The sequence below is a fragment of the Toxoplasma gondii genome, chromosome XII (assembly GCF_000006565.2).
Source record: "Toxoplasma gondii ME49 chromosome XII, whole genome shotgun sequence".
Lineage (NCBI taxonomy): Eukaryota > Apicomplexa > Conoidasida > Eucoccidiorida > Sarcocystidae > Toxoplasma > Toxoplasma gondii.
Genome location: NC_031480.1, coordinates 4,303,565 through 4,325,498, shown reverse-complemented (window position 1 = coordinate 4,325,498; position 21,934 = coordinate 4,303,565). Strand labels below are relative to the sequence as shown.

Below are 21,934 nucleotides of genomic sequence, written 5' to 3'. Positions count from 1 at the left end.
TATGCTGGACTGCCCAATTCGCCTGCATCACATAGCTTTCGCCGGCGCTTCCCTGTTGTCGTTGTCGTCGACGTCACACCCTCTGCTCAGTTCCGTTCGCAACTATTTAGCTGAAAGACCACTCTACTCAGGGGGTTTGTCAATAAAGAATGCAGCCGAACTGCAGACTCTTTGAGAATGATTCGAGACTTGAGGCGGAAGTGTCGCTCCCCCATATCGCGGGGCAGGGACTGCTCTTTGTTTCCAGCATGCCGTTGTCGAAGGGAGAGAGCTGATGTTCCATGCACATTTACTTGGAGCAAATCGTTTGGCTGTGTGGGAGAGCTGCGCAATGAGGCCGCAAAAGAGCTGTTTATTGACCGCGTCGCTAGTGAACGAAATTTCACGGCAGACCGTAGCTGTGGATTTGTGGTCGCCACTAGAAGATGTGTAGTTTGAGGTGCGCTATGCGTGCTGTAACTTCCCTTCACGTACCCGATTGAACAGTCACCGAGGCCATGTTATGCATTCGCAGAGGGGACTGTCTCTCCAATCATGAGTCTCTCGACAAGAACGATATCCACTTCTTGACCGAACACATTTCATTCGCCTTCCCTCGATTGGAATGGAGAAAATGGCCGAAAAAAATATAGTGTTCACTCTTCTGCGTGTGAGCTGGCGAAGTCCCGATTTAAACGCCAGGCCTTTTCTTTACGCAGCGGCTGGCTCGTTGGCTGCCTCGTTAAAAAGGGACAAGGGTGACTACATTTATTGAAATGAACGAACTTGAAAGGAAAGAGTCAGTTCTCCATTATTTCAGCCACTGGCAGACATTCTCATTCGGCACCACAAGTTTCACTGCCGGCGGGTGCTGGCGGGTTTGCGACGGCGGTTGAGCTTGTTCCCATGTCAACAGTCTTGGCTAGTTGGCTCCAGGCGAGGATTGTCTGCTTCCAGAGTTGTTTACAAATGAACGCGTTCACAGGTCCCGGTATTGCGCTTTTTGTTCAGTTTTGCACTAATATGGGCCCGTGAACGAAGTATTAGCTAATCTGATTTCACTCACCCACTAGCTTTCATAGCTGCGAATGTGGTACTGGGGGGACAGGCATGCGACGGCCTGCTGGTTTGTTCGCGACGGGAAGGCAAACTGTCTTTTTTTTGCCTGCATACTTGTGTATACTGCGTGTGTTTGAGTAGCAATTTTGTGTGGCAATCCCTCTGGTATCTTATTCAGGTGTAAGTTAAACACACCACAGTGTAGCGCCGGAGGCCAAGCGGGGGAGTGTCGAGACGGTCTTTGACGGGAGGTGTTGCGTCTCATTTCACCTCTCCGTGGTACTTCTGGTTTTGGTAGATGCAGCGCAATCTAATTTGTGTGCCTTCTACCGACCAGACTGTTGTACAGCTCGTCTTCGTGCAATGTTGGGAGTTACGGCCACGAGCTTCCGTCAACACGGCTGTGGCACGCAAGTTTCATCGGCAACAACAGCTGATGAGACCAGGTCGTAGTGGTTTGACTTTTTTGTCTCCTGGAACTAAACAGGCTAACAATTCTTAGACGTTGGCAAGCTTTTTGGCAAAGGCGTATGCCCGAAAGACTTTGATCGTGCAGGGACGGCGAACCGCTACTGCGCTCGTAGGTTACTTCGTTGGTGGGAACAGCGGCGAGGTGACAAGTGTGAAGGTCAGGAAAACACTATCAGCTTTGTGCTGAGAGGGGACAAGCAACGTGGAAGATGGGATGTCTTCCGGCGGCGACTGCTGCAGCCGATGACGCTGAATCGGGTACTTTCTTGCCCTGAATTGCTCGAAAGCTGTTGTTTGCTACCGGGCGCGTGACGTCGGCGTTTTGCTCGCTTTACTTACATCAGCTCCAGAGCTCCTCGACGCCTCTGTTTTTTCTTGTTTCTAAAGGTCAGCGTAGCAACCACCTCGTGGCCCCACCGCCGCTGGGAGCCAATCATTCACACAACGTCGTAGCTCAACGCTCCGCGAAGCGAATAATTTTTTGCCGAAGCCTTGTTGTGTGTCGGGTAGGCGCACTGCCACCCATGGCGACCCCACTTGCGTCAGGCGGCCAAGTTCAGCTTGCAAGACAGCAAGTTACTCCGGTGCGCCGTACTGCTCCTGCGAAATTGACAAGAACCCGGGATGGCACTCCAGACCCGTCGAAGCGTGCTGTCACCACCAAGGGTGAAGATGTCGGGAGTGATCCCGTGACGACTGTGCCACAGTCACCTCGGCAAGACAGGATGCCCCCACTGATGACCCGAGGCTCTACATACGTCAACGTGTCTCTGAATTCTGCCGCTGACGAGTTAACGCTGGTATCGTTCAACATTCAGATGCTTGTGGACTGTTGTTCTCTGTCAGTGAACTGGTGGAGCAGGGAGCGCGAGCTACTTCCATACCTACGGAAGGTCTCGGAAAGTTACCGTCCCGACGTTATGATCTTTCAGGAGTGCTGGGCCGAAGAAGTGTGGCGCCTCCTCAAAACTTTAGAGCAAGACAAAGACTGCCCTTTTCCGTACCAGACGCGTATTCTCGGTAGCGACAGCGGACCTCCTTGCGCGTGTCCTGACTGTGGGGATTGCTGCTGCACCTGCTGTCAGTGTTGCGTGTGTCTAAGATGCCCCTGTTTGTGCTGCTGTCCCTGTGGCTGTTGCCTTCCTCCTGCCGCGAAACTCATGGGCAAGGAACAAGAGAGGAAACGCGAGGGCGTCGCGGAAGCAGCAAACACTGCGGATAGCTCCAAACCGAACGTGAGTGCTTCAGAGTCTGCCTCTCGTCGACACAGGGATTCGTGGACGTCAGTGAGCGGGAACTATCAGGGAGCCCGTCGGAATGGAGGTGTTGCCATAATCTCAAAGTGGCCGATTCTGGAGAGACATGCTTATATTTACTACCGCGGTGCCCTTCCTGACTGTCTTGAGAACAAGGGTGCAATTTTGGCGAGGATTGAGAAGGCGGGCAAGATCTATAATGTTGTAGGAACACACCTGCAATCGGGGAATTCCAACAATAAAATTCGCGTAGCCCAATTAAAAGAATTGGCAGCGTGGCTTCGCTCCGGTATGGAGGAGTGTGAGCAGACAGAATTTGCTTCAGAGGAGGCTGAGGAACCCAAGGATAATGCAGAAAAACGTGAGGATAAGACCTCTAAGAGACAAGACAAAAAACAGCGGCGGAAATCCAAGCGGAAGGACATGACCACGGGCGGAGCAGGTTGTTGTCGTTGGAAAGGGGGTGGCTTGCCTAAAGGTTTGGTGAAGGCGACTGAGCCTCTTATCATTGCGGGAGACTTAAATCTTCGCTATAAAGAAGATCACAAGTACCTCATGGAGGCAATTCGACCAGATAATCTTAACTGTAGCCTCTGCCTCGCTGATCCTGAGGACTCGCCGAGTTCGTATGATACGGAACTGAACGACACTTGCTATTACAGTAAGCGTCGGTCAAGTCTTGATTCAGCATTGCACGAGATCTAGCGTTGTGCATAAAGACAGAACCGTTGCTGCACTCACAGTGGAACCCCATGGCAACTCCTGTGGAAACGTGACCTATATATGCAGTGGAACTCGAATACGCATACAATGCGGGCGAACGCGTATGGTTTTCTGTGTGTGTTTACAGATAACGGCAAGCCAAAGCTCCCCATCAAGCAACTAATCGACTACTTCTTGCTCTCAAACGACCATTTTGGCTCCGTTTCCCGATACCAGCAAACAATCACGCTTCCAGCGGATAATCCAATGTTATTTCGGTTTTTTGCGTGCCTCTGTATACCGCTGGGCAGCACAAAAGTGCATCATGTTTCTGACCACTTGCCTGTGTGCGTAACAATCCGGCACTCGAAAGAAGCGTGACAAAGACCTCTAGGTTCCACCTGCATGGTGGCTCGCTTTCGTCCATTGTGGTTCGTCGCAGGGTTTCCTGTGTTGTATGGAGCTTCAGTGTATCCCTGCTAAACGGCGACGGCAATGGAGGTGCTCGAGGCTAGTGCACATTGGTACAAAGGAACCTCTTTAAAGAAAGTGGGAGTGTTGTTGTCGGTAACCAGGTTGGAGACGACAGGCGGCTGACAGGTGCTTTTTGGGTTTGCATGCGTGAGGGTACGTCCACGATCATGGGCGTGGGGACAGACGTGATTGTGCACTGTTCGCTTCAACCAGCAGCTTCGAAGACTTGTTGAGGAAGTCGATCAAATATTCGCTGTTTACACGAGTCACCTGTTATTCGTCGCTCATTTCGCATACAACGACGTGATATTTCGCGGGTGCATGACCCTGTGACAGATCATTGAGCAACGTTCTAGCCTTACGTGAACTCGGCTATCATGTTGGATTCCTCTGTTGGGGTCTCTCGTGCATCCGGAGCTTGATGATGCGATGCTGTCTTTTTAATTGCCATGTCTGAGCACCTACCTCCATGAGGATATCCTTTGGGTAGGATAACTTGTTTCAAGAAATAATGATGTGCGATTTTGTGGGATGCATAGGTGTAAGGAAAGACATGGGTACACTGACGTTTATCTGAAGCTAGCTTGTATGTACTTCAGGTGTTGGGTAATGCCTCTGTTATGAGGTTCTGGATAAACTCGCGTTTTTTTGTGTAGGCGTTCGACTCGAGAAATTGAAACAAACCGTTTACAATCGCATCGAAGGTCAAGATCAGATTCTGGTAATCTGTGATATGGTATGTTCATTCGCGTCGCGTGTGTACTGGCGGCGATTTGGGGCAAGGCGTGCAGCTTACGTTCCACATCTTTTCTCGGACTGTGGATTATGGATAGGATTCATTTGAAGACCTGACAAAACGGGGGACAATGCTGTGGGACGTCAGTGCCTTTCAAAAGCATATGGCACCAATGTCGGTCAGTTGCTCTCTTAACTAAACGAAGCAGCAGTAATCGTGTGCGATTGTGGTGCTGAGAGCACGGGTGGCGCTTTGGACAGCTCGAAAGGTAAAACGCAGTTGACAGCGAAAGCGAGAACAATCTCAAGGTGCACAAATCGTGCGTAAATACTTGACAGTTTGTCAAGAAGCGCTGCGCGTGCTGACAGCTTAAAAGGGGAGGAAGTAGAGTTTCTGCTTTTCATGCGGGATTAAGGGGCAATAAATAATGTCATCGAATGTGTTTTACAGGTTTTCCGTTCGAGTCTGATCCATTCTGCGGTGTGTGTCGTAATGCGACTCAGGTCTTTGCCGAGAAGGATTCTTGTGGTAACAGCCCCGTGGTTTCGTTCTCCCGTTGTCCAGTCGTGTCTGCTTGGTATAAAAGAGTTTCCGTGGTGACGTACAAATGTGTGTCCTGTTTCATATGTGTAATGTGTCTGCGGAGACAGGCGTTCTTCTCGGTAAGCAATGTGTGCTGATCGGGATGAAAAAACGACTGATTCGTTTTGACAAGTGGACGACGGTGGCGTGGAAGGTGAACGTTTCTGAAAAGTGTGTCGCAACTCATTCGACCAAGGAGTTTGATGTCAGAATGGTTGTCACAGAAGCGAGCTACACCTTACAGATGCCATCGTCCACTGCAGCACTGATGAATAGCGTGGAGAGTGCGATAAAAGTTTTCCCCTAGTTACCTCTGGACAGCTTTTAGTGCAGATGATGTGGTAGACACAAGCGTTCTTCTCTGACACCGACCGGGGAAACAGTTTCTAACTGAACAGTCACTGGTTTTGCATTGAAGGCGGAGCCGTTCTTTTTTTTGACTGATGCTTTCGAGCAGCACACTCGAGGGTACGGTAACGATGTGGCGTCTGAGACAGGCGATTTTATCGGAGCAAGAGGAAAACGAACGTCCCTCCGTGTGTGTGGAAGGGGACAGTACGGTCTGTTATAGCCTGCGACTGCCGTCTGACTGCGGCGTCTGCATGACACGCAGGTCGTGCAGGTAGCTGTGGAGACCTGCTTCCTGTAACATTAGGGATTCGCGCACATAATTTCGAACATATTGTGCAGGTTAGTTCCATTTGCCGTCATTCCGAAGGCCCCTGTGTCTGGGCGGGGCTCTAGCTTTGGCTGCGCTCTCGCTAACAGCTGCGGCGCGGCTCCATGTCATCCGGACTCTGCTGCGCAGGCTTGTCAGAGGTCCCAATAGAATGAGTGAATCGCATGACAGCGGGCCAATTGCAGTAACAACTTTAACAATCATTTGTGGTGGCAACAGGCCGTTTGGTTTGGACGGCAACCGCCAAGTCAATTCACTCGGCGACATCTACCGTCCAACTGTTTCGAGGAATTACATGTGGAGGCAGGACTACTAAACTCTCAGTACAGACCAGTTCACGATGCCCTACGCTTGCTACTAGATGCTAACATTCCGAATCGCGTAACATCGACCAAACTCATGTAGGTTTACCCTTTCTACCAAAGTGGATGGGTGATTATTTGGGGATACAGTATGACCTAGATTATTAGAGGTAGTGCTATTTCATAAGCAATATACATCTTATATGGTATATTAGCTACTATCTTATACCTTACTACCGGATTGATTATATGCTTGTACCAAGCCAACACTGTTAATGACGACAGCTTCCAAGCAAGTCGCCGAAGTCATCCGCAGCTTCTGAGACGTCTGGCGAAAAACATTCTTGAGGGGCAGCTGGTGGCGTTAATAAGCAAAAGACCCACTGTTTCTGGCGTTTCTTCCCCTCGCACAAGCGCATAATAGAATTGGGATCTCGTGAAAGATGTAGGGAATCCCCGAAGGCCCAGGGTCAAGTCACGACCGTCGTACGTGTCCGTCTCGGTCAACCGCTGACAAGAAATCTCAAAACAAGCCCAGTATTCAGACGCAGTTCTGAAGGCAAACAGCTCGCCGCACGCGCCATGATCCCCTCCCCAAACAACAGGCTCCCACCTCTGCAGCAATGGTTATAATTGGCATGCACGCACAAAATCCCCGCTTTCATGCTATCAACCAGAGGCTCTGTCACCCTGAACATCATGCGCAATCAAACACCTGCCGAGTTCCCCAAGCAATACCCACAGCTTCCATCCAGTCGAATTTTTAGGGGAAGACAACTCAGAAAGCTCCATTGCCGACCGAAGAGACGAAGGAGCTCTAACTTTCAGCGTACCCTCTCTTTTGCAGGATCCAGCTTCAATGTAGCGGGCAGTCGCTGTGAGTCGGGTGTCTTGATGTCCATAAACTTTCAGTGGCCCCGCCAAATCCAAGAGTGTAGAAAGTCGTAAAATGGCCTGTGGTTGGCGTTGTATTGCCTGCAGTAGAAAGCATTTCTCAGCGGCCACCGAAACGTTGGGGGAAAGGGTCTCAGTTCTGCATCGGCGCCATGTACAAAGGCTGTGGCTCTAGAAAAAGTGTCAATAGCTTGGCTGTTTCTTGTGGGAAAAGTTCATGTGCAGTCGAACTTCCTGACTGAAGTGCCACCTGTCCAGGCTCCCTCACTGACGTCGCCTGTTACTGAGTGAGCTCACGTACACTGACGATTCTTTTTGTCTGGGTTCCGTGAATGTGCTTATGATTTTTCTTTCGGTTCTTATAGTGAAGCAAACCTGGAGAACATGGAAGGCTGAGGCTAAAGAGTAAGCATGCAATTATTGAGTGGTCTTAGTGTGCACGTAGCCGAGCACAATTTCGTATTTTTACAGAATAGTAAGGCATCCTAGTGCACGCTAAACCAGAAATCCAACTGCCTGTTTATGTGTAGTGACGAGACACTTAGCATATTTTAGTGGCCCTGACAACTGAATATTTTGAGAACTTACAGCGCATAAGCCGGGCGGCAGCAGTCCTGGCAGGATGACATCTGGGGGTTACGCCAGCAGATGAAAAGTGAATATACGAGAGTCGCCGATTATGATCAATCTTCCACTAGCTGGCGTCGGCCGCAAGTAGCCTTCATTCTGTTTTCAATATATGTCACGTTCTCAGAAACACAGGACAAGTACCCTTGAGAAAACAGCGTTCTCCAATGTTAAAGCGGTTTATTTGATTCTATTGTTGTAGAACGGCCGGCAACTCGGGAGCCTCTGCATACGACCACGCCAACAGGAGATACATCGAATCATGTCATTCCGGCTGCACAGAGCAGCAGATCGCGTTTCTTCTTCCGCCAAGGCCCTTAGTGTTTTGAACAATCTAGTTTTCTACTTCCCGCCTTCTTCTAGCTCTTGCCTTCTCCACTTCCTCTCGGAGATTTGCCTCCGTCTCATCAGCTGCGGTTCTGCTATTAGCTCTTTCTCTATCGCGCTTCTCATTGATTTCGTGTAACGCAATTACAGCAACCAACAACACCCAAAACACCGGAGACGTCAGTCCCCAGCTCCTCTCAGGAACGAATGTCTGCCAGAGACTTTCCGCCATGCGCGCGTTCTCCGCCAGTTCTTCAGCCTTTTTCCTTTTCTGGTCGTTCTCCTGCCCTAGGCCTTCATTGTTCCTGAGTGTGTCTGAAACCGCATCTGGTGTTTCTCTAGTCAGTTTATTTTCGTTGAGTGCACCGTCCGCCTTGGTGACCGACTGGGCCTCTCTTCCATCCTGAGGATTCGCAGTGTGGCTGAAAGAGTGCAAGGTTGCACGAGAAACTCCACAGGACAGTCGGCAGCAATTTGGAAATGACCTCACTGCAGACACCCCCGTACCGATACGTCTCTCTTCTACATTTTCTGGAAGAGACGGGGGTCCGTATCTAGCAACGATCCTCGGGACGTAGGAAACGGTTGCGTCATGAGTTCGCTGCCCTCTCCTAGGCGATTCGAGTTCCCATTGCCACGAACAGCGGAAGGTCAAACTCGCTTCAACGTTTCTACTACGGATGGTGTTTATGCCATCCCACGCAATCACGCGACCTTCGGTTCTGCCACAGCGTAAATGCCCGCGACATACGAACCCTCCCGAACGCGTGATCACGCACTCGGAATGCAAGGAACAAGTCCGTTTGAGGAACACGCGTGGAAACAAGGGCAGAAGGCAGCCGACTGTGACTTTATTGAACATCATCCGCTCTCCACGTAACATTTTCTGTGAACGCCTTGCCGTCACATGGTGTGCCGAACAGGATGAAACCCGGACTTCCCACGGTGGAGGTCCTGCTCACACTTGCGGTGCTTGGAGACTCCCAAGTTCTCCCTGCAAAGCGTTAAATTCGGCTGGGCAAGAGAACGAGCATCTGGCAACATTGCCCTGCTGCGACGGAGCCGGAGTAGTTTTCCGGTCCCCACGTAGGCGTTCTTGCCTACGAACACTTCCCTGGCGTCCCAGTAGCCCGTCTGGGGATGCAACGGCAGAGAGACAGCAGAGAGACCGGGTTGCGACGCCACGGTCCCTGCTGTATTTCGATGGTCGTTCTCAAAATGATTGTGACAAAAGTTGTGACACACCGCAGACAATGTAGTGCAATTTACTCGACAGAAGAGAGTAAAACGGACAGGAGCGTAAGTGTTGTGTATACACAGAGCTGCCGTCTGTCCGCTTTTCTTTTGAGGTTTGCTGTGGCAGACTGAAACCACTTTCGTTCCGTACAAGTTTACAAGAAAACAAAACGGAAGGCGCACTCGTTGTTCCTAGCAAAGTCGCAACCTACAACCTACCACTCTGTGTGAGTCGCGGACGCTGGAGCATGCAACGCAAACGCGGTGTCCGGTAGCACAGTCGTACACTACAATTAATAAGGATAACGGAACAGCTACAAAGTGCATTATCGAAACAATAAATTCTCTGCAATCCTGGCAGAAACTTCCGTGGACTGAGACGAGGGCGAATAGAAGATTGGAAAGAACGAAAGACGCCGACGATTGTCAGCCCTGACGATCAACGGCATGGCAACGAGGCTTCACTGTCAATGAGCCTCCACAGGTATCCATGTCTCCTCATCCTTGTGCGACAGTAAAGGCTTGAAAAAACAACGAAGTGAGGAACCCAGTAAACTATTCAAGGAATCCTCATGGTTTCGTTGTGGTAAATTTGCAACCAGGGAACGACATCGGTTTTCACGCAGATAAACCGTCTTTCTACGGCTGCTGTCGTCTCCTACGACACGTATTGACACTACCGACGAGGCGTCACGCCCACAAGAAAGTTCCTATCCCCTTTTCTGAAGACAAAATGCACACTATGGCTGGATTTATTATTCAGATGAGTCTGGTGACGTTTAATTCCATCCATGAGATCGAAACGGTCCTGCTGGCTTCATGCCACCTGCTTCACTACAGCAGAAGCGGCTTATTGTCCGGGGCTGCCCTCGGCAGAGTGAACGTTCACCGTCGCCTTCAATTTCTGAGGTAAAATCGAAAGAGAGCTCGAACACTATCGAGAAGCTTTCTCAACTATTCTTCATTGGTACTTCACAACGAAGTGGCAAACAGTGTTAAATGTAGCTCCCAGGCACACACCTGTCACTTCTGGGTTCAGCAGACACAGCGGCAGCATTCGCATGGGACATTGGTAACGGCGTGAGTTTTTTTGTTGCCACCGAAAAACTGTCTTGTTTTGTCCGGCGGCAGACAAAGGACAGCAAACCACTTCAGTTGAGGAAGTATCTCTGTTGTGGGCACTTCGAAAAGCCAGCAACCGCCCCGGCGTCAAACAGAGGCTGTTGCTGTGACAGGAGGCACAGGGCACAAGCTTGTGCATAGCAGCACAATTCCCCGGTGTTCGCCTTAGAACGTATGACTTCATCTCTATGCCTGCCGTGTTCTGCGAAAAAATTGATCATGTTTCCACCTCGTTCTTTGTCAGGCTGGGCGTGTTGTGGCGCAGCCGCGAAAATGCAGGTACCCAGCTAGTGTCCTCGATTAGAGGAAAAACTGAACGACCATATTAGAGCAATTTATGACACTGCAAGTCGTAATGAAGAGGTGAATCCACGGGTTTCTCCCGAATAGGCGTAGTATCAGCTTTTCGACAATCAGAAAGCCACTGCGCAGTCTTCCGTAGTTAACAGCAGGTCTCCACGATATACCTGCTTTGCGAGTCCCTTCTGGTGACGCGGAGAATGCCTGTTTCTAACAGCATACGAGAGGAATTGTGGAGATGCTTACGATGTGCATCGCCTACAGAAACGTGCGGCTTGGAAGAGGGTACATATAACCACATGCGGAAGCTGTCGTGTCCTCTACACAAAGGCTGCGTAGACTCTAGGATTTTGTCCGTCCTGATATCTCTTAATTGTTGCGAACATACATGTAGCTACCTCGAGATAAACACCCACATAGAAATGAATCCACCGCCTTGATTCGGTTTCAGCTACGTTGTCACTCGTGTGGGCTTGATTGCCTAGTATTGCAGTCACTCCAGTTTGCAGCAGACGTACGGCGTCAGAAGAACCACCTCCGAGGCCAGAAGAAAGTGGTATTTATGCAAAACGGTCTTCACAAGATTCTAGAACTCCGAAGCACTGATTTTTGCAGATAGATTACTGTACGAGTTCACGAGAGATCCTGTCGGCAAAGCATTCCCCGTGTATACTGTGCGCACTGGGCAAAAATTCGCGATAGTGGATGAGGGCTTCGGTAACCCCCTGTAAACACAGGAATTCCTCGACAAAAAACAACAGGCACAGTTCGCACGCTTCTTCACCCGCATGTACTCGCCGGCTCTACTCAGTGTGGCCAACTCCGTGAATTGTTGAAGCGTGTCGGGGGAGTTTGGACATTATGTGTCAACAGATCAAGCAGACGACCCATCGTCGTGGCCTAGTAGGAACTCTGTCTTTGTCAGTTACCCGCTACCTTATTGCTGGCTTTTGACTGTCTACTCTTTCCTTGTGTGGCAAATCGCTGCGGTCCCCACACTCCGCAGCTTCTGGGCGATACTTCTTTCCTCAAAGATGACGCTCCCCGTACATGAAGCTGGCATCATATTCAAAGATTGCGTTTCGCTACGTTAACGCATCCGCCCCGTCATGCGCCCGGAGTTATCTCCTTCGTTCCTCTGTCTATTCGGACGTCCCAAAAGACAACTCTCAAAATCTTCGTGGCACCTGCTTGCCTACGCCAGGTCCGCCTGCGTCTCGTGAATTCTATAACCGTGGTGAAGTCCTGTATTGCCGCTGGGATATACTAACCATCAAAGGGCGCCGTAAAAACTGTCTTCACTCTTCCTGCTCATCACACTCCAGAGATTACTAACGCAGCCGAACTCGTTGCCTTCGAACAGCCTGGGTAGATCGCAGTTCTCCGACTCAATGAGTGGTAAGATCAATGACGAAGCCTACCCTTGGGAGAGAGGCCTACCATCCAATCCGGCCTCGAAATCTTTTCCGCGTCAAAGTGTTGCTTGTCACGCGTGTGTCCTTTTCCCACTACCGAGCTGCCGGATATCTGGACTGGAAAACGCCTTAGCCGTTGAACCTTACATTAATTGACACTAGCCGTGTAGCTGGGCCACTGCACACACAGCCTGGGTGATAACTATCCATTCTTTTTAGGTAGCGCTCCCCCCCGTCCTGCTTATCCACTGCTCTCTGCTTAAACAAAGAACTAAATACCTGATCTGTCATCGCTGCGGCACTTGGGTCAGTGCCTGTTCCCGCGCCCACTACAGCCAGCTGCGCACGTCCCTTCCGAGCCCCGAGTCGGCGCTTATCTGCTTGTGGATTCGGCGCCACCCTGTAAGGTGCTTCTGCTCTTCAGACAGCCGAACCGTGCCCCGAGATCACACGGTTTCACACTCTTCCCTCCGTCGCCACTGCGAGAAGAGATAAGCTTTTCTCCTTCCTTCATGGCGAGCCCACCCGTGGCACCGGCTTCGAGAAGAGGAGTCGTCGGAATCGAGCATCCTGCCGCATCGGGGCGCTTAATTGGACCGCATGCGGACTGGCTGGTCTTCCGAAAGGCTTCACTTCGGTCGCTGCTGCTACAAACAGGAATTTTTACATTTCCCAAGCGCGCGTTGGAGCTCCCGTCTGCAGACCGATTGGGGCGACGCGTAGCTGTGTCTGAATGGGCTGTACCAGCCCCCGTTGATTGGTGGCAGACTTGCAACTGCCTCTCAGCTGTGAGCAACGGGCGATCTCTCGCAGCCGATGAGGTAGGTCCCTCCGCTGCGTTCGATGCCTCAGCGGCTGCACCACTTTCACTTTCGCACAAACTGTGACGCGACTGCATGGGTTTCGTGAAACTTGACTCGGAGGCGAAACTCCAGGTGTCAGACATGACGGAAGGTTCTCGCGTGGTGCTGGCTTCCAGCGCTGTAGGCTCTTGCATGACATTGCCTCTTGCCTGGCTTTCGACCGACCGCGGCAGATATACCTCTCCCATCGTGGTCTCGACACGAAGGCATGAAGCATTCCGCACAACACCTTCGCCCGTCACTCGCTTGGCTCGACAGCGAGAAAGGCTGTCTTTGGTCGCCATTTGCGCGCGGAGCAATGAACGATCCTCTGCCGTGGTGCTGCTCGCTGCCGACATGTCCCGGATTCTTCGTCGTTTCTTCTCTCGTGACTGCCAGCCGAAGTCAGATCGGAGAGCCCTCAATTCTCTGCTTGTCTCCACATTGGCGCTGCTACGCGTTGCCGGATGCAGCGAGATCTTGTCTTTCGAGCTGCTCTCTGCGTGGAGCTGTCCCTCCTCCTTTGCGGCCTGCCTGTCCTCGCCCGGCGCTCTCCAGTCAAGGTTGGCGTCTCCTCGCCGTTCGCGACTGTTTCCCCTCCTCCTGTCAGCACTCCTCGCCTGGTGCTGCGGCGCTCCTACAGGAGCCGTCCCCCGGCAAGTGGGGCCTTTCGTCGTCTCCTTCAGAAACGTGCCGATCCGGCAGTTTTTGTTGGGCTCTTTTGAGGGGAGCACCCCCTTCCTCCCGCCTCGACTGCTGAGGCTCGAGGCGCAGGCAGGCGCTGCATGCGTCGAGATGGGTGCCCGACCTCGCCCAGTCGTCCCGATCGCCTTGCGCCCTCCAGCTCCCCCTGCCCCCCGACTGCCAGTCCGAGGAAGGCGGCCACCTCGCCGGAGAAGCGTCTCGGTTTTTGTGCACTTCTCCGGAGATTCCTCTACGGCTGCGGCGGCTGCTTCGAGATCCACAGACCGCAATCCGCCACTGTCCTGTTCACTCACCGGTCCCGCCTTACGGTGACAGCGCGCGTGAGCTCCCGCTCCGCCCTGCCCACGCGGATACTCAGGACAGTCCGAGGGCAATTCTTTCGGAGATGTTCGCAACCCATACAGCAAGGGAAACTCGGCAGGCGCCAGTGTCTGCTTGTCAGACGCTTCTGCAGGGGACGGAGAGGTCGGAGGAATCCCCGAAGTCGCTGGTGTTGGCACAGCGGTCGTGAAGAGTGCGCTGTCGCAGCAGGACGCGCCGCGTTTCCGTTCTCGCCGGGCAGAGAGGGGCGTCGGAGAAGCGACCGACAGACCTTTGTCCACGTCTCGACGGAGAGATGTGCTCGGCTCGCTCTTGGTGTCGTGGTCCTGCGGGTGCCCAACATTTTCCCGGTCCTGTCTCCGCAGCGTAGCCTCAGACGCCCGCTGGTCATCTCCACGCCAGCCGTCACAGCACGAGCACTGTGCTTCGTAGGTTCTGCGTTCTGGCAGACTGGCCAGACGCAGCGAGCGGCGCAGTGAGGCGCTGCTGGGGGACGGAGGTCGCGCAGGGCATCCAACACTGTGAGCTGCCTCGACCCCGGGGCTTGCTTCCGAGTTCTCTCCAGTGGTTTTGAGTGAGTACATCCCCGCGCGCCTCGTTCGGCTCCTTTCGGCAGACCGTAACTGTCGACTGGGTCTCTTGGGGTCAACCGACTGAAGTGAATCACTCTCGGCCTCTCCGGTGGGGCGAGAGGGGGTTCCTCCGACACATGGCCGAAGCGGGGTGGATGCGGGAGAGGCTTCCACAACGTTTCCCGAGCATTTAACGGGACACTGCACATTCGCGGAAAGAGCTAGTTCATCTCCAGTCTCCCCCTTGGAGGAGACAAAACACGCACAACCTTGTAGTGAGTCCGGTCGTGTGATGAACTGCCTCTTGGGCGTCGAAGACGACATGCACACATCTTCTGCATTTTCTCTGTCGCTCAGACATTCGAGGTCCTTTGGATTACACGAGGAGAAATCGCGTTTGGACGAACACCGCGTATTGGACTCCCGATTCTCTTTGGTTGCCTCCGGGGCACCGGGACCCTGCATGCGTGCCTTTTTGAGCTCCTGGTATCGGCGTAGCAGCTTCTCCACCTGAAGACCTTTTCGCTGCAATTCTTGTCGGAGACCTTGATTCTCCTGACGTGCTGCCTCTAACTTCTGCTCCAGAGAAAGCGACTTTTCTTGCTCCTCTTTGAGCTGCTGCGCCTGCTCGTGCACGAGCCGCAGAAGGCGGGCCTTGTCCTGTGACGTCGACGCGGCCCCCACCAGTCCCGCACCGCGGAGACCCCCCGCATTCACCCTCAGATTCTTTGCCCGATTTGCGTACTTGAGTGTGTTGTTGCTTTCTGCGAAAGATGCACGAAAACGACGCGCACAACGCAGAGAAACGTCGAAAGAATCGGATATAGATTATCCCTGAACGTCTCACTTATTATAACGTTAATATACACGTATGGCTACTTTTGAAACTGCTACTGGAACTCTGTTCACGGACAAACCGCTTCCCCTCTATCTAAAGTGTCTGCCGAGTCGGGGACAACAATTTCCGAACCCTCAATATAGACTGGCACAACGGAGTTCCTGCACGCTCGTGTCTGACGTATAAACGCCCTGGAATGCAAAGTGACCGCCCTCCGAGTGGCACCTCTGGTCAAAAAACGGAGCCAGATCGGGAGACGTGTGAGCAAAACAGTCGCAAAAAGACGTTGATGTGCTTCCTTGTCTTTCTCGGCTGTGCCGAAGAAAAAAACTGGGCTGTCGTCGGTCCCGGAAGGTCCTCGTCAGTTGATGGCGTCCCTACGCCGCGGAGACATTGCTTGGAACAAGATCTCTCCGTACTGACGGTCAGTCACAGCTTTGACTACTCAGAGAACAGTTCCGTCACTTTGAAAAAAACGTTCCGCTTGAAGTTCCAAAGGGAAAGCGTCGAGTTCTTCAGAAGGATAGTTCTAAGCGCACTCTCCGGTCTTAAAAGTAATCTGCATTAGACTATTTGTTAAATCTAATCAAAACCAGAGTTTTTTCGATTCCAAAATGTGCGTTCCCCTGCCGGGAACGAACGTTACGAACTCTGGCCTCTGGCGCGTCTGCTGGAGAGCTGCTCACCCGCGTAGGCTGAAGCTGTGAAGTGGACGTTGGCAATCATCACCACGAGGCAGTGACCCTCTAGGGACGACTTGAGCAGGTGCGTGAGTTTGCTGTTTCGGTAGTTCACGAAGACCGGACCTGAAGAAGCATGGACATGTATCGAAGGTCTTCCAGCTCAGAGACGTTCTACCTGGAGGGGATCATGTCTCACGCGACTCTCGAGGTCGACAGAAACCTATTCGTTGTCTGGAAATACTTTGTGCACACGCCACGCCTCCCTATGGGAAGTCATTGCCACTGGGTGTCGGACTCCGCTTGTGGGCGACTGAAGAGACCGAGCCTGCGACAAATCAATACATCCTCGATGCGTGTACAGGAGCGGCTAGATGTCCACCAAACATGCGAATTGTAGGTTTTACATGGAATCGATTGGGAAGCAGAGGCTTGACAATATGTGGACGTCGACCCTTCGGCGTAGAGAGCGACGTCGGGACTTTGTCTACGGACTCTGCTGCGCTCTACACTCTACTGATGCATCCCCCTGACCACATTTGCTCCTGCCTTCTTTGGCGGAAAGAAGCCGCACCGCGGCGCTTCAGTTGTCCTACCTGACATGGCCGAAAGTCCACTCGCGGGCACGGCGTCGGGTTTCGACGACCCAGTTGGGCATTTGGCCGCCTTGCCGGAAGCTCCTGAAGCAACGCGTTCCATCTGCTGTCGCAGGTGGAGGGCGTTGATGCAGTTCGCCAGAGCCAAGAGAGACTGGTTGATGTGGCAGCCTTCCTGCAGCCGGTGGCCCCGATTGACTGTCGCGGACGCTCGCTCTGAGCCAGCTAAATCGATGAGAGACAGCTTCGCCTCGGTCTTGGCGAAAGTGCCCTTGGTTTTGCTAAGCCACTCGCTCTTCACGACCAGCTGAGACCACACATGGGACAGAGACTCGCGTGGTGTGGGGGGAAGACAGTGTCTGAGGGAATCCTTCGGAGGTTCTGCCCCCTGAGAGCGTGGAACATCGCCTTTGCTACTCACTGACTGTGCACCCGGGTACACCCACTTCGCATTCCCAGTGCGGCGGAAGTTATCACGCATCGAGCTACTGACTTTTCCATCCCTCTGCCGCCGCGACAACAACTGCGACGGTCCTAGGAGCCGAAGACGAAGAGAGTGAATCTGAACCACGGGTCTCTTTTGCTTGCGCGACACTTGCCTGGAAAATGGCGTGAGATCTGCTGCTCGTCGAGTTCGCCGCCGTCGCCGCACAGCAGCGGTTTTTGTTTCCTTGCGCGAGAAGGGCCAGGGCGTCCTCAGGCCCCGCGACTGGGTGCTCGGATAGGTTGCTCACACGAACCTTTCCTGAGTCTTCCTGGACTTCTAGGGAGACTCGACTGGGATCTAAAAGATCTCGGATTCTCTCGTTGTATACTTCCAGATACGAGACGTGAACCGTGGAGCTCTGGTGAATGGCGCACCCTGGGCAAGCTTCGCACCGGCCTTTTGCGTGCAGGCCACTCGCCGCTCGCGTACAAGTTGTCGGTGCGGAGCCTTTGCCGAAACGTTCCAGCTGCTCAAGCAGAAAGAAAATGTCTTGCACTGCGCGTCTCATAATTCCCGGCTGCTGGTCTGTGCCGAGCATGGTGTGCGTCTTCCCCGCCCCCGTAGCTCCATAGGCAAAGACCGTCGCTGAAAAAACAGAACAAAACAGTTGCAGCAATGACGGCGATTACAAGACGGCCCATAAACATGGGGGCTCCCGTCTTAGGTATTCAAGATCAGGTCCCCTGAGGGGAAATGTCGTGCACAGTCGCGCAGCTGTTTCGCGGACCACCGTATTTTTGATTCACAGACGCTCGAACAGTTCAACTGCAGCAGCAGGAGCACCCCTTTCGGAAATCAGAGTACAGCTGCAGAAAGAGTGGTGCATCAGGAACCCTCCAGTGACCCGTCCCTTTGCGTGTGTCTTGTGGAGACAACAGGTAAGAGGCCGCACACTGCGGCAACAAAGCAGAGCCTCCGAGTGCTTTCTGGAGTGCCACGAACTGCTCCAATCCGAGTCAGGAACATGCGCTTGGGGCGCACCCGGCGTCAGCAAAGGTGCTCAGCCTTTGTTAGAGGGAATAGCAGACTACTGCTGCTGTCGCCCCCCCCCTCGGGGCAAAAAGCCGACGAAAGAGCCCGCCTTGGCGGGGTGCAGACACACACAAATCGGGAGAACATCGCTCACCGTGGACGCCGTCATGAACGACATGAGGCAACAGGAACTGGGTCGTCTTGACGTACACCTCCTCCTGCGTAGCGGCAGGGCCGAAGACTCTGTCGAAAGAGTACTCCTGCGTCCACTCTTTCTGGGAAGAGAGGTAGCAAGGGGTGCTCCCGCTACACACTCCCGCGTTCCGAGGCAGAGTCCCGCACCGCACAACGCTGGAGCTTCCTAGGTAGTTCCCGGCTGCCGCGGCGGCAGCGGCAGCAGCTGCGCTGGCGGAAAAGCCTGCAGGACGACTCAGCTGCAGTGTCTCATCGTTCAACATGCGCAGGACGACAGTCTGTGGAGGTGGAGGAGCATCCGGCGGATAGCCTCGAATGCGGACTGGAGACAGAAAAGCCGAGTGACAGAAACGGAGACACCCCTGGTTGTGATAGAGGAGCCGAACAGTTGTCGGACAGTTTGTTTCGTGTAACCAACGCGAGTTCGCGTTGGTTGCACGCGGAAATCAAGTTCCTTACGAGTGCTGTACGCCACTTCTCACTGGGATGCTTAACACAGCGACAGACGCGGGACTTTCTTAGTCTATGGCATCAGCCCACAGGCCCCCCCCCCCGGCACTGGACACGCTCGCTTTCATATGGCAGGGAACGGGCGACCGGTGCCTGTGCAATGCAACCACAGAACAGAAGCCTTCAGAACACTGCAAGCGCGAGAGAGCAGAGGAAACGGGGCGCTTCGATCAGTGATGCTCCCTCACGATGACGGTGGGCGCTTCTCGACTCGCTCGAGTTGAAAGCACGACGACGGCTAACCAGCTCGCCACCCTTCTTCCACACACTGGGGCAAGTGGGCTCGAGGCCTCACTTCCTGTGCTGAGGTCAACTATGTCCTTAAGTACCAACCCCGAGATCTTCTCCATCAGCTAGAAAACTCGGAAAGCGGAAAACGACCTCTGCCCTGGCAGTGCGGAGTGCCCATCACTCCGTCGGGCGGTTTCCCCGGTGGGTACCTCTGTACAGACAAATACCGCAAGACTGAGGAATGCACACTTACCTGCAACGCGCACACGAGACGATCCAGCCGACAACAGCTCCGGCTCTAAAAAGCCTAGAGACGTTCCGTCATTCACGGTCTCTGGCGTCATCCTTCGACAGGACGAGTGTCCTGAAGCGTCGGCCTCGGGAGACGAGGACAGGCCGCTATCCCAGCGCCCCCCTGTCTCGCTGCTCCGCTTTGGCGGTTGAATAGCTGCATTGTCCACAGAAGCCATTGGCGCATCTTCGACGAGACGCCGCTTCTAGTTTGCTCTGTGTGACGGAGTCAAAACGGGTGCCTTCGGGCTCTTCCCGGGACAGTCGATTTCTCGGCGTCACCCGTCTGTCCAATCAAGACCTAGTTCCTCCGGACGCTGTCTACGTCGATGCTTCATGGAGAGACTCTCCTGTGCCAGAGAGTGTCGAAAGTTCGCCTGGATCGTCTAGCCCTCTCCAAGAAACCCGTGAGTAGAGGTCCACGAGCAGTTGGCAGACTTCAACCTCTTCGAAACAGGAAATGGACAACAAATTCGGATTCGCCAAGAATCGTTGACTCACATGAAAACCGGTACACAGTTTTCAAGTCTGTTTGAAGCAAAGTGTGCCCTCGTAGCAAAGAAGCGCTACAGACGTACGGGAGTGACGACGTCGCCACACTTCCGGCTCTGGCACGAGTGCCGAGGTTCGAGAAACTGCGCGGCAGCGCAGAGAGGCGAACAAGGCAAAGCTTTTCGGTGAGAAAGGACTTCTTGAGGTTGGCGAAGTGGACGGCCGTAGTGGAAAAGCTGTGGCTGAAGAGGGCCAGCTACAGCGAAACTTCGAAAAGTCTACAGCCCAAACGTGGGCGGCTTGATGAAGAGAGAGCAGTGGCCTCTACCTTAACCAGTCAGAAAAAGACAAACGTCCGATAGGTGGCTAACTTAGGGTATAAAGTTGAACCACACACTTTTCCCTACGTTTTCAGTAGTGTAAAGGGGTAGGATTTTCTCGTCATTCAAGGATTCACAGGGCGCGACGTGGGTGCGTTTCACAAGACCTCCGTGATGTGTGCATCTGGGAAATTTCCCAGACGGAAATGAACACAGGAGCCGACAAGTCTCTGTCTTTGGGGAGCCTCCACAAAACCAGGCAGACGCAGCAGACCAGAAATAATTGGGGAAGAGGTCTTCCGTTCCATTTCTACACTTTTTTTCCAGACTGTCGTACTTCAGCTAGCAAAGGGGTGGAGGGCACCGTAAAATGTGTGCATGCCCGGCAACGGGAGGTCCCGCAGAGAACAGCTTTTCCCCTTTCCCCCTAACGCAATTCTAAAGAGACTTACCCGAATCTTGCGAGACATGAAACAGAGGACTCTTGTAAAGTGAAAAAGGGATTAAAACGCGCGGCCTGTACAAGTTGCCCCTAATTCAAAGTATGCTAGCGGTTACCCTGTCCTATGTCTGCAAAATGCTCTCGCTGAAACTGAAGGATTGCCTCTGTCCGAGGGGTGACGCGACCTCCTTTTCTCCACCTCCTGCGTCTCTTCTTGTCAAAGCCACAGCATGGATGCTCCGTTCAGTTCATCGGCCACACGACAACTGTATAGATACTGTTTTCTGAAGCGCCAATGTTGTTTCTCAAGTGTGTCCTCTTGAGTCCGTCCCTGTGTGCCCGGCACGATAGCTGCTTTCACAAGGTCCACGTCAAAACGACGCTCAATTGCCAGCAGTGCCAGGGTACCTTTGATTGCAGTCCAAGAATAACAAGCCTACCATTGATCCAATATCATAGATATCCCCAACACCTCGAATTGTTATTGTGGGTAAACAGGCACAAAGGTCGGGTTGTGGCTAGCGGTGGAGCGCCATAACTTCAGACAAGCTCTGCTACATTTGTCCTCGCGGGGTGGCTGTGCCGTTGTCACTGAATCTTTGAAATGTCTAAGGATGCCTCGCTGTGCAGTGGAGTCGTTTGACACTCGCAAGCATGGTAGTGCACTCGTTAAACATCTACTCTCGTGGGACAACGCTGTGGGCCTGCGGTGTGAGATAGCAAAAGTACACACTGCACATGGGAATGTACACCGTCCGAAATCACACTCAGCAGCAGATTACACCAGACAGTCGCATTGTCTCAAGGATCGTCGACTACTGTCAGTCCACTCTGGCTTACTTGAGTGAAGCCGCACGTCCATCGAGGAGCCAGACGGCATTCCTGTTGTGCTGAATTCCTTCCCCAGGTGCCGTCTGCGCTACATGTCCCACAGTGTCGCTGCTCTGCGTGCAGGCCAGTGATGCTCTTCTGTGGAACCGTGTGGTTCAGCCCTTGACGACAGAGAGCTGCTGAGTGCACCGACGCGTGGCGGCAACGTGGCACTGGTAGATGAAAGGTGCCTGTGCCAGCGTGGCTCTCCACCAATCTCTCTGTTGGTGCTACTCCACAAGTGACAGTTCCTTATTTTCGAATTGATCATCGACCAATATGGCGAGTTCCCTGCGCAAATCTCACTGCTGATTCCCTCTCTGTGCTGACGGCTCGCTGAAATTTAGAGCGACGTTTCGCAGGCGTTCGGGACGCACGCAGTGTAACATGTTTGCGTTACATAGCATCA

The 21,934-nt window shown here is 53.0% G+C and overlaps 2 protein-coding genes across 2 annotated transcripts; one reads left to right on the top strand and one right to left on the bottom strand.

Moving 5' to 3' along the window:
• The first annotated feature begins 386 nt into the window (after positions 1 to 386).
• TGME49_249030 (endonuclease/exonuclease/phosphatase family protein) lies at positions 387 to 9,427 on the top strand. Its single transcript, XM_002367206.2, has 2 exons — positions 387 to 3,426; positions 3,616 to 9,427. The coding sequence occupies exons 1-2, from the start codon at positions 2,034 to 2,036 to the stop codon at positions 3,846 to 3,848; spliced, it is 1,626 nt and encodes a 541-aa protein (XP_002367247.1). The 5' UTR covers positions 387 to 2,033; the 3' UTR covers positions 3,849 to 9,427.
• Positions 9,428 to 11,355: 1,928 nt separating this feature from the next.
• Positions 11,356 to 19,898, bottom strand: TGME49_249020 (kinesin motor domain-containing protein). Its single transcript, XM_002367205.2, has 6 exons — positions 19,364 to 19,898; positions 18,329 to 18,691; positions 17,315 to 17,787; positions 16,716 to 17,022; positions 16,126 to 16,245; positions 11,356 to 15,365 (listed from the first exon to the last, which is right to left on the bottom strand). The coding sequence occupies exons 1-6, from the start codon at positions 19,578 to 19,580 to the stop codon at positions 12,535 to 12,537; spliced, it is 4,311 nt and encodes a 1,436-aa protein (XP_002367246.1). The 5' UTR covers positions 19,581 to 19,898; the 3' UTR covers positions 11,356 to 12,534.
• Between the last annotated feature and the right edge of the window lie 2,036 nt (positions 19,899 to 21,934).

Coding starts and splice junctions, on each gene's coding strand:
- TGME49_249030 (XM_002367206.2), top strand. CDS start 2,034: ATGGCGACCCCACTTGCGTCAGGCGGCCAAGTTCAGCTTGCAAGACAG. Junction 3,427..3,615: donor GAACGACACTTGCTATTACA/GTAAGCGTCGGT, acceptor GTGTGTTTACAG/ATAACGGCAAGCCAAAGCTC.
- TGME49_249020 (XM_002367205.2), bottom strand. CDS start 19,580: ATGGCTTCTGTGGACAATGCAGCTATTCAACCGCCAAAGCGGAGCAGC. Junction 16,246..16,715: donor TGGACTTTCGGCCATGTCAG/GTAGGACAACTG, acceptor ATGCTTCTTCAG/GTCCGGTCTTCGTGAACTAC. Junction 15,366..16,125: donor CACAGCTTCAGCCTACGCGG/GTGAGCAGCTCT, acceptor CATCTTTCGCAG/AAAGCAACAACACACTCAAG.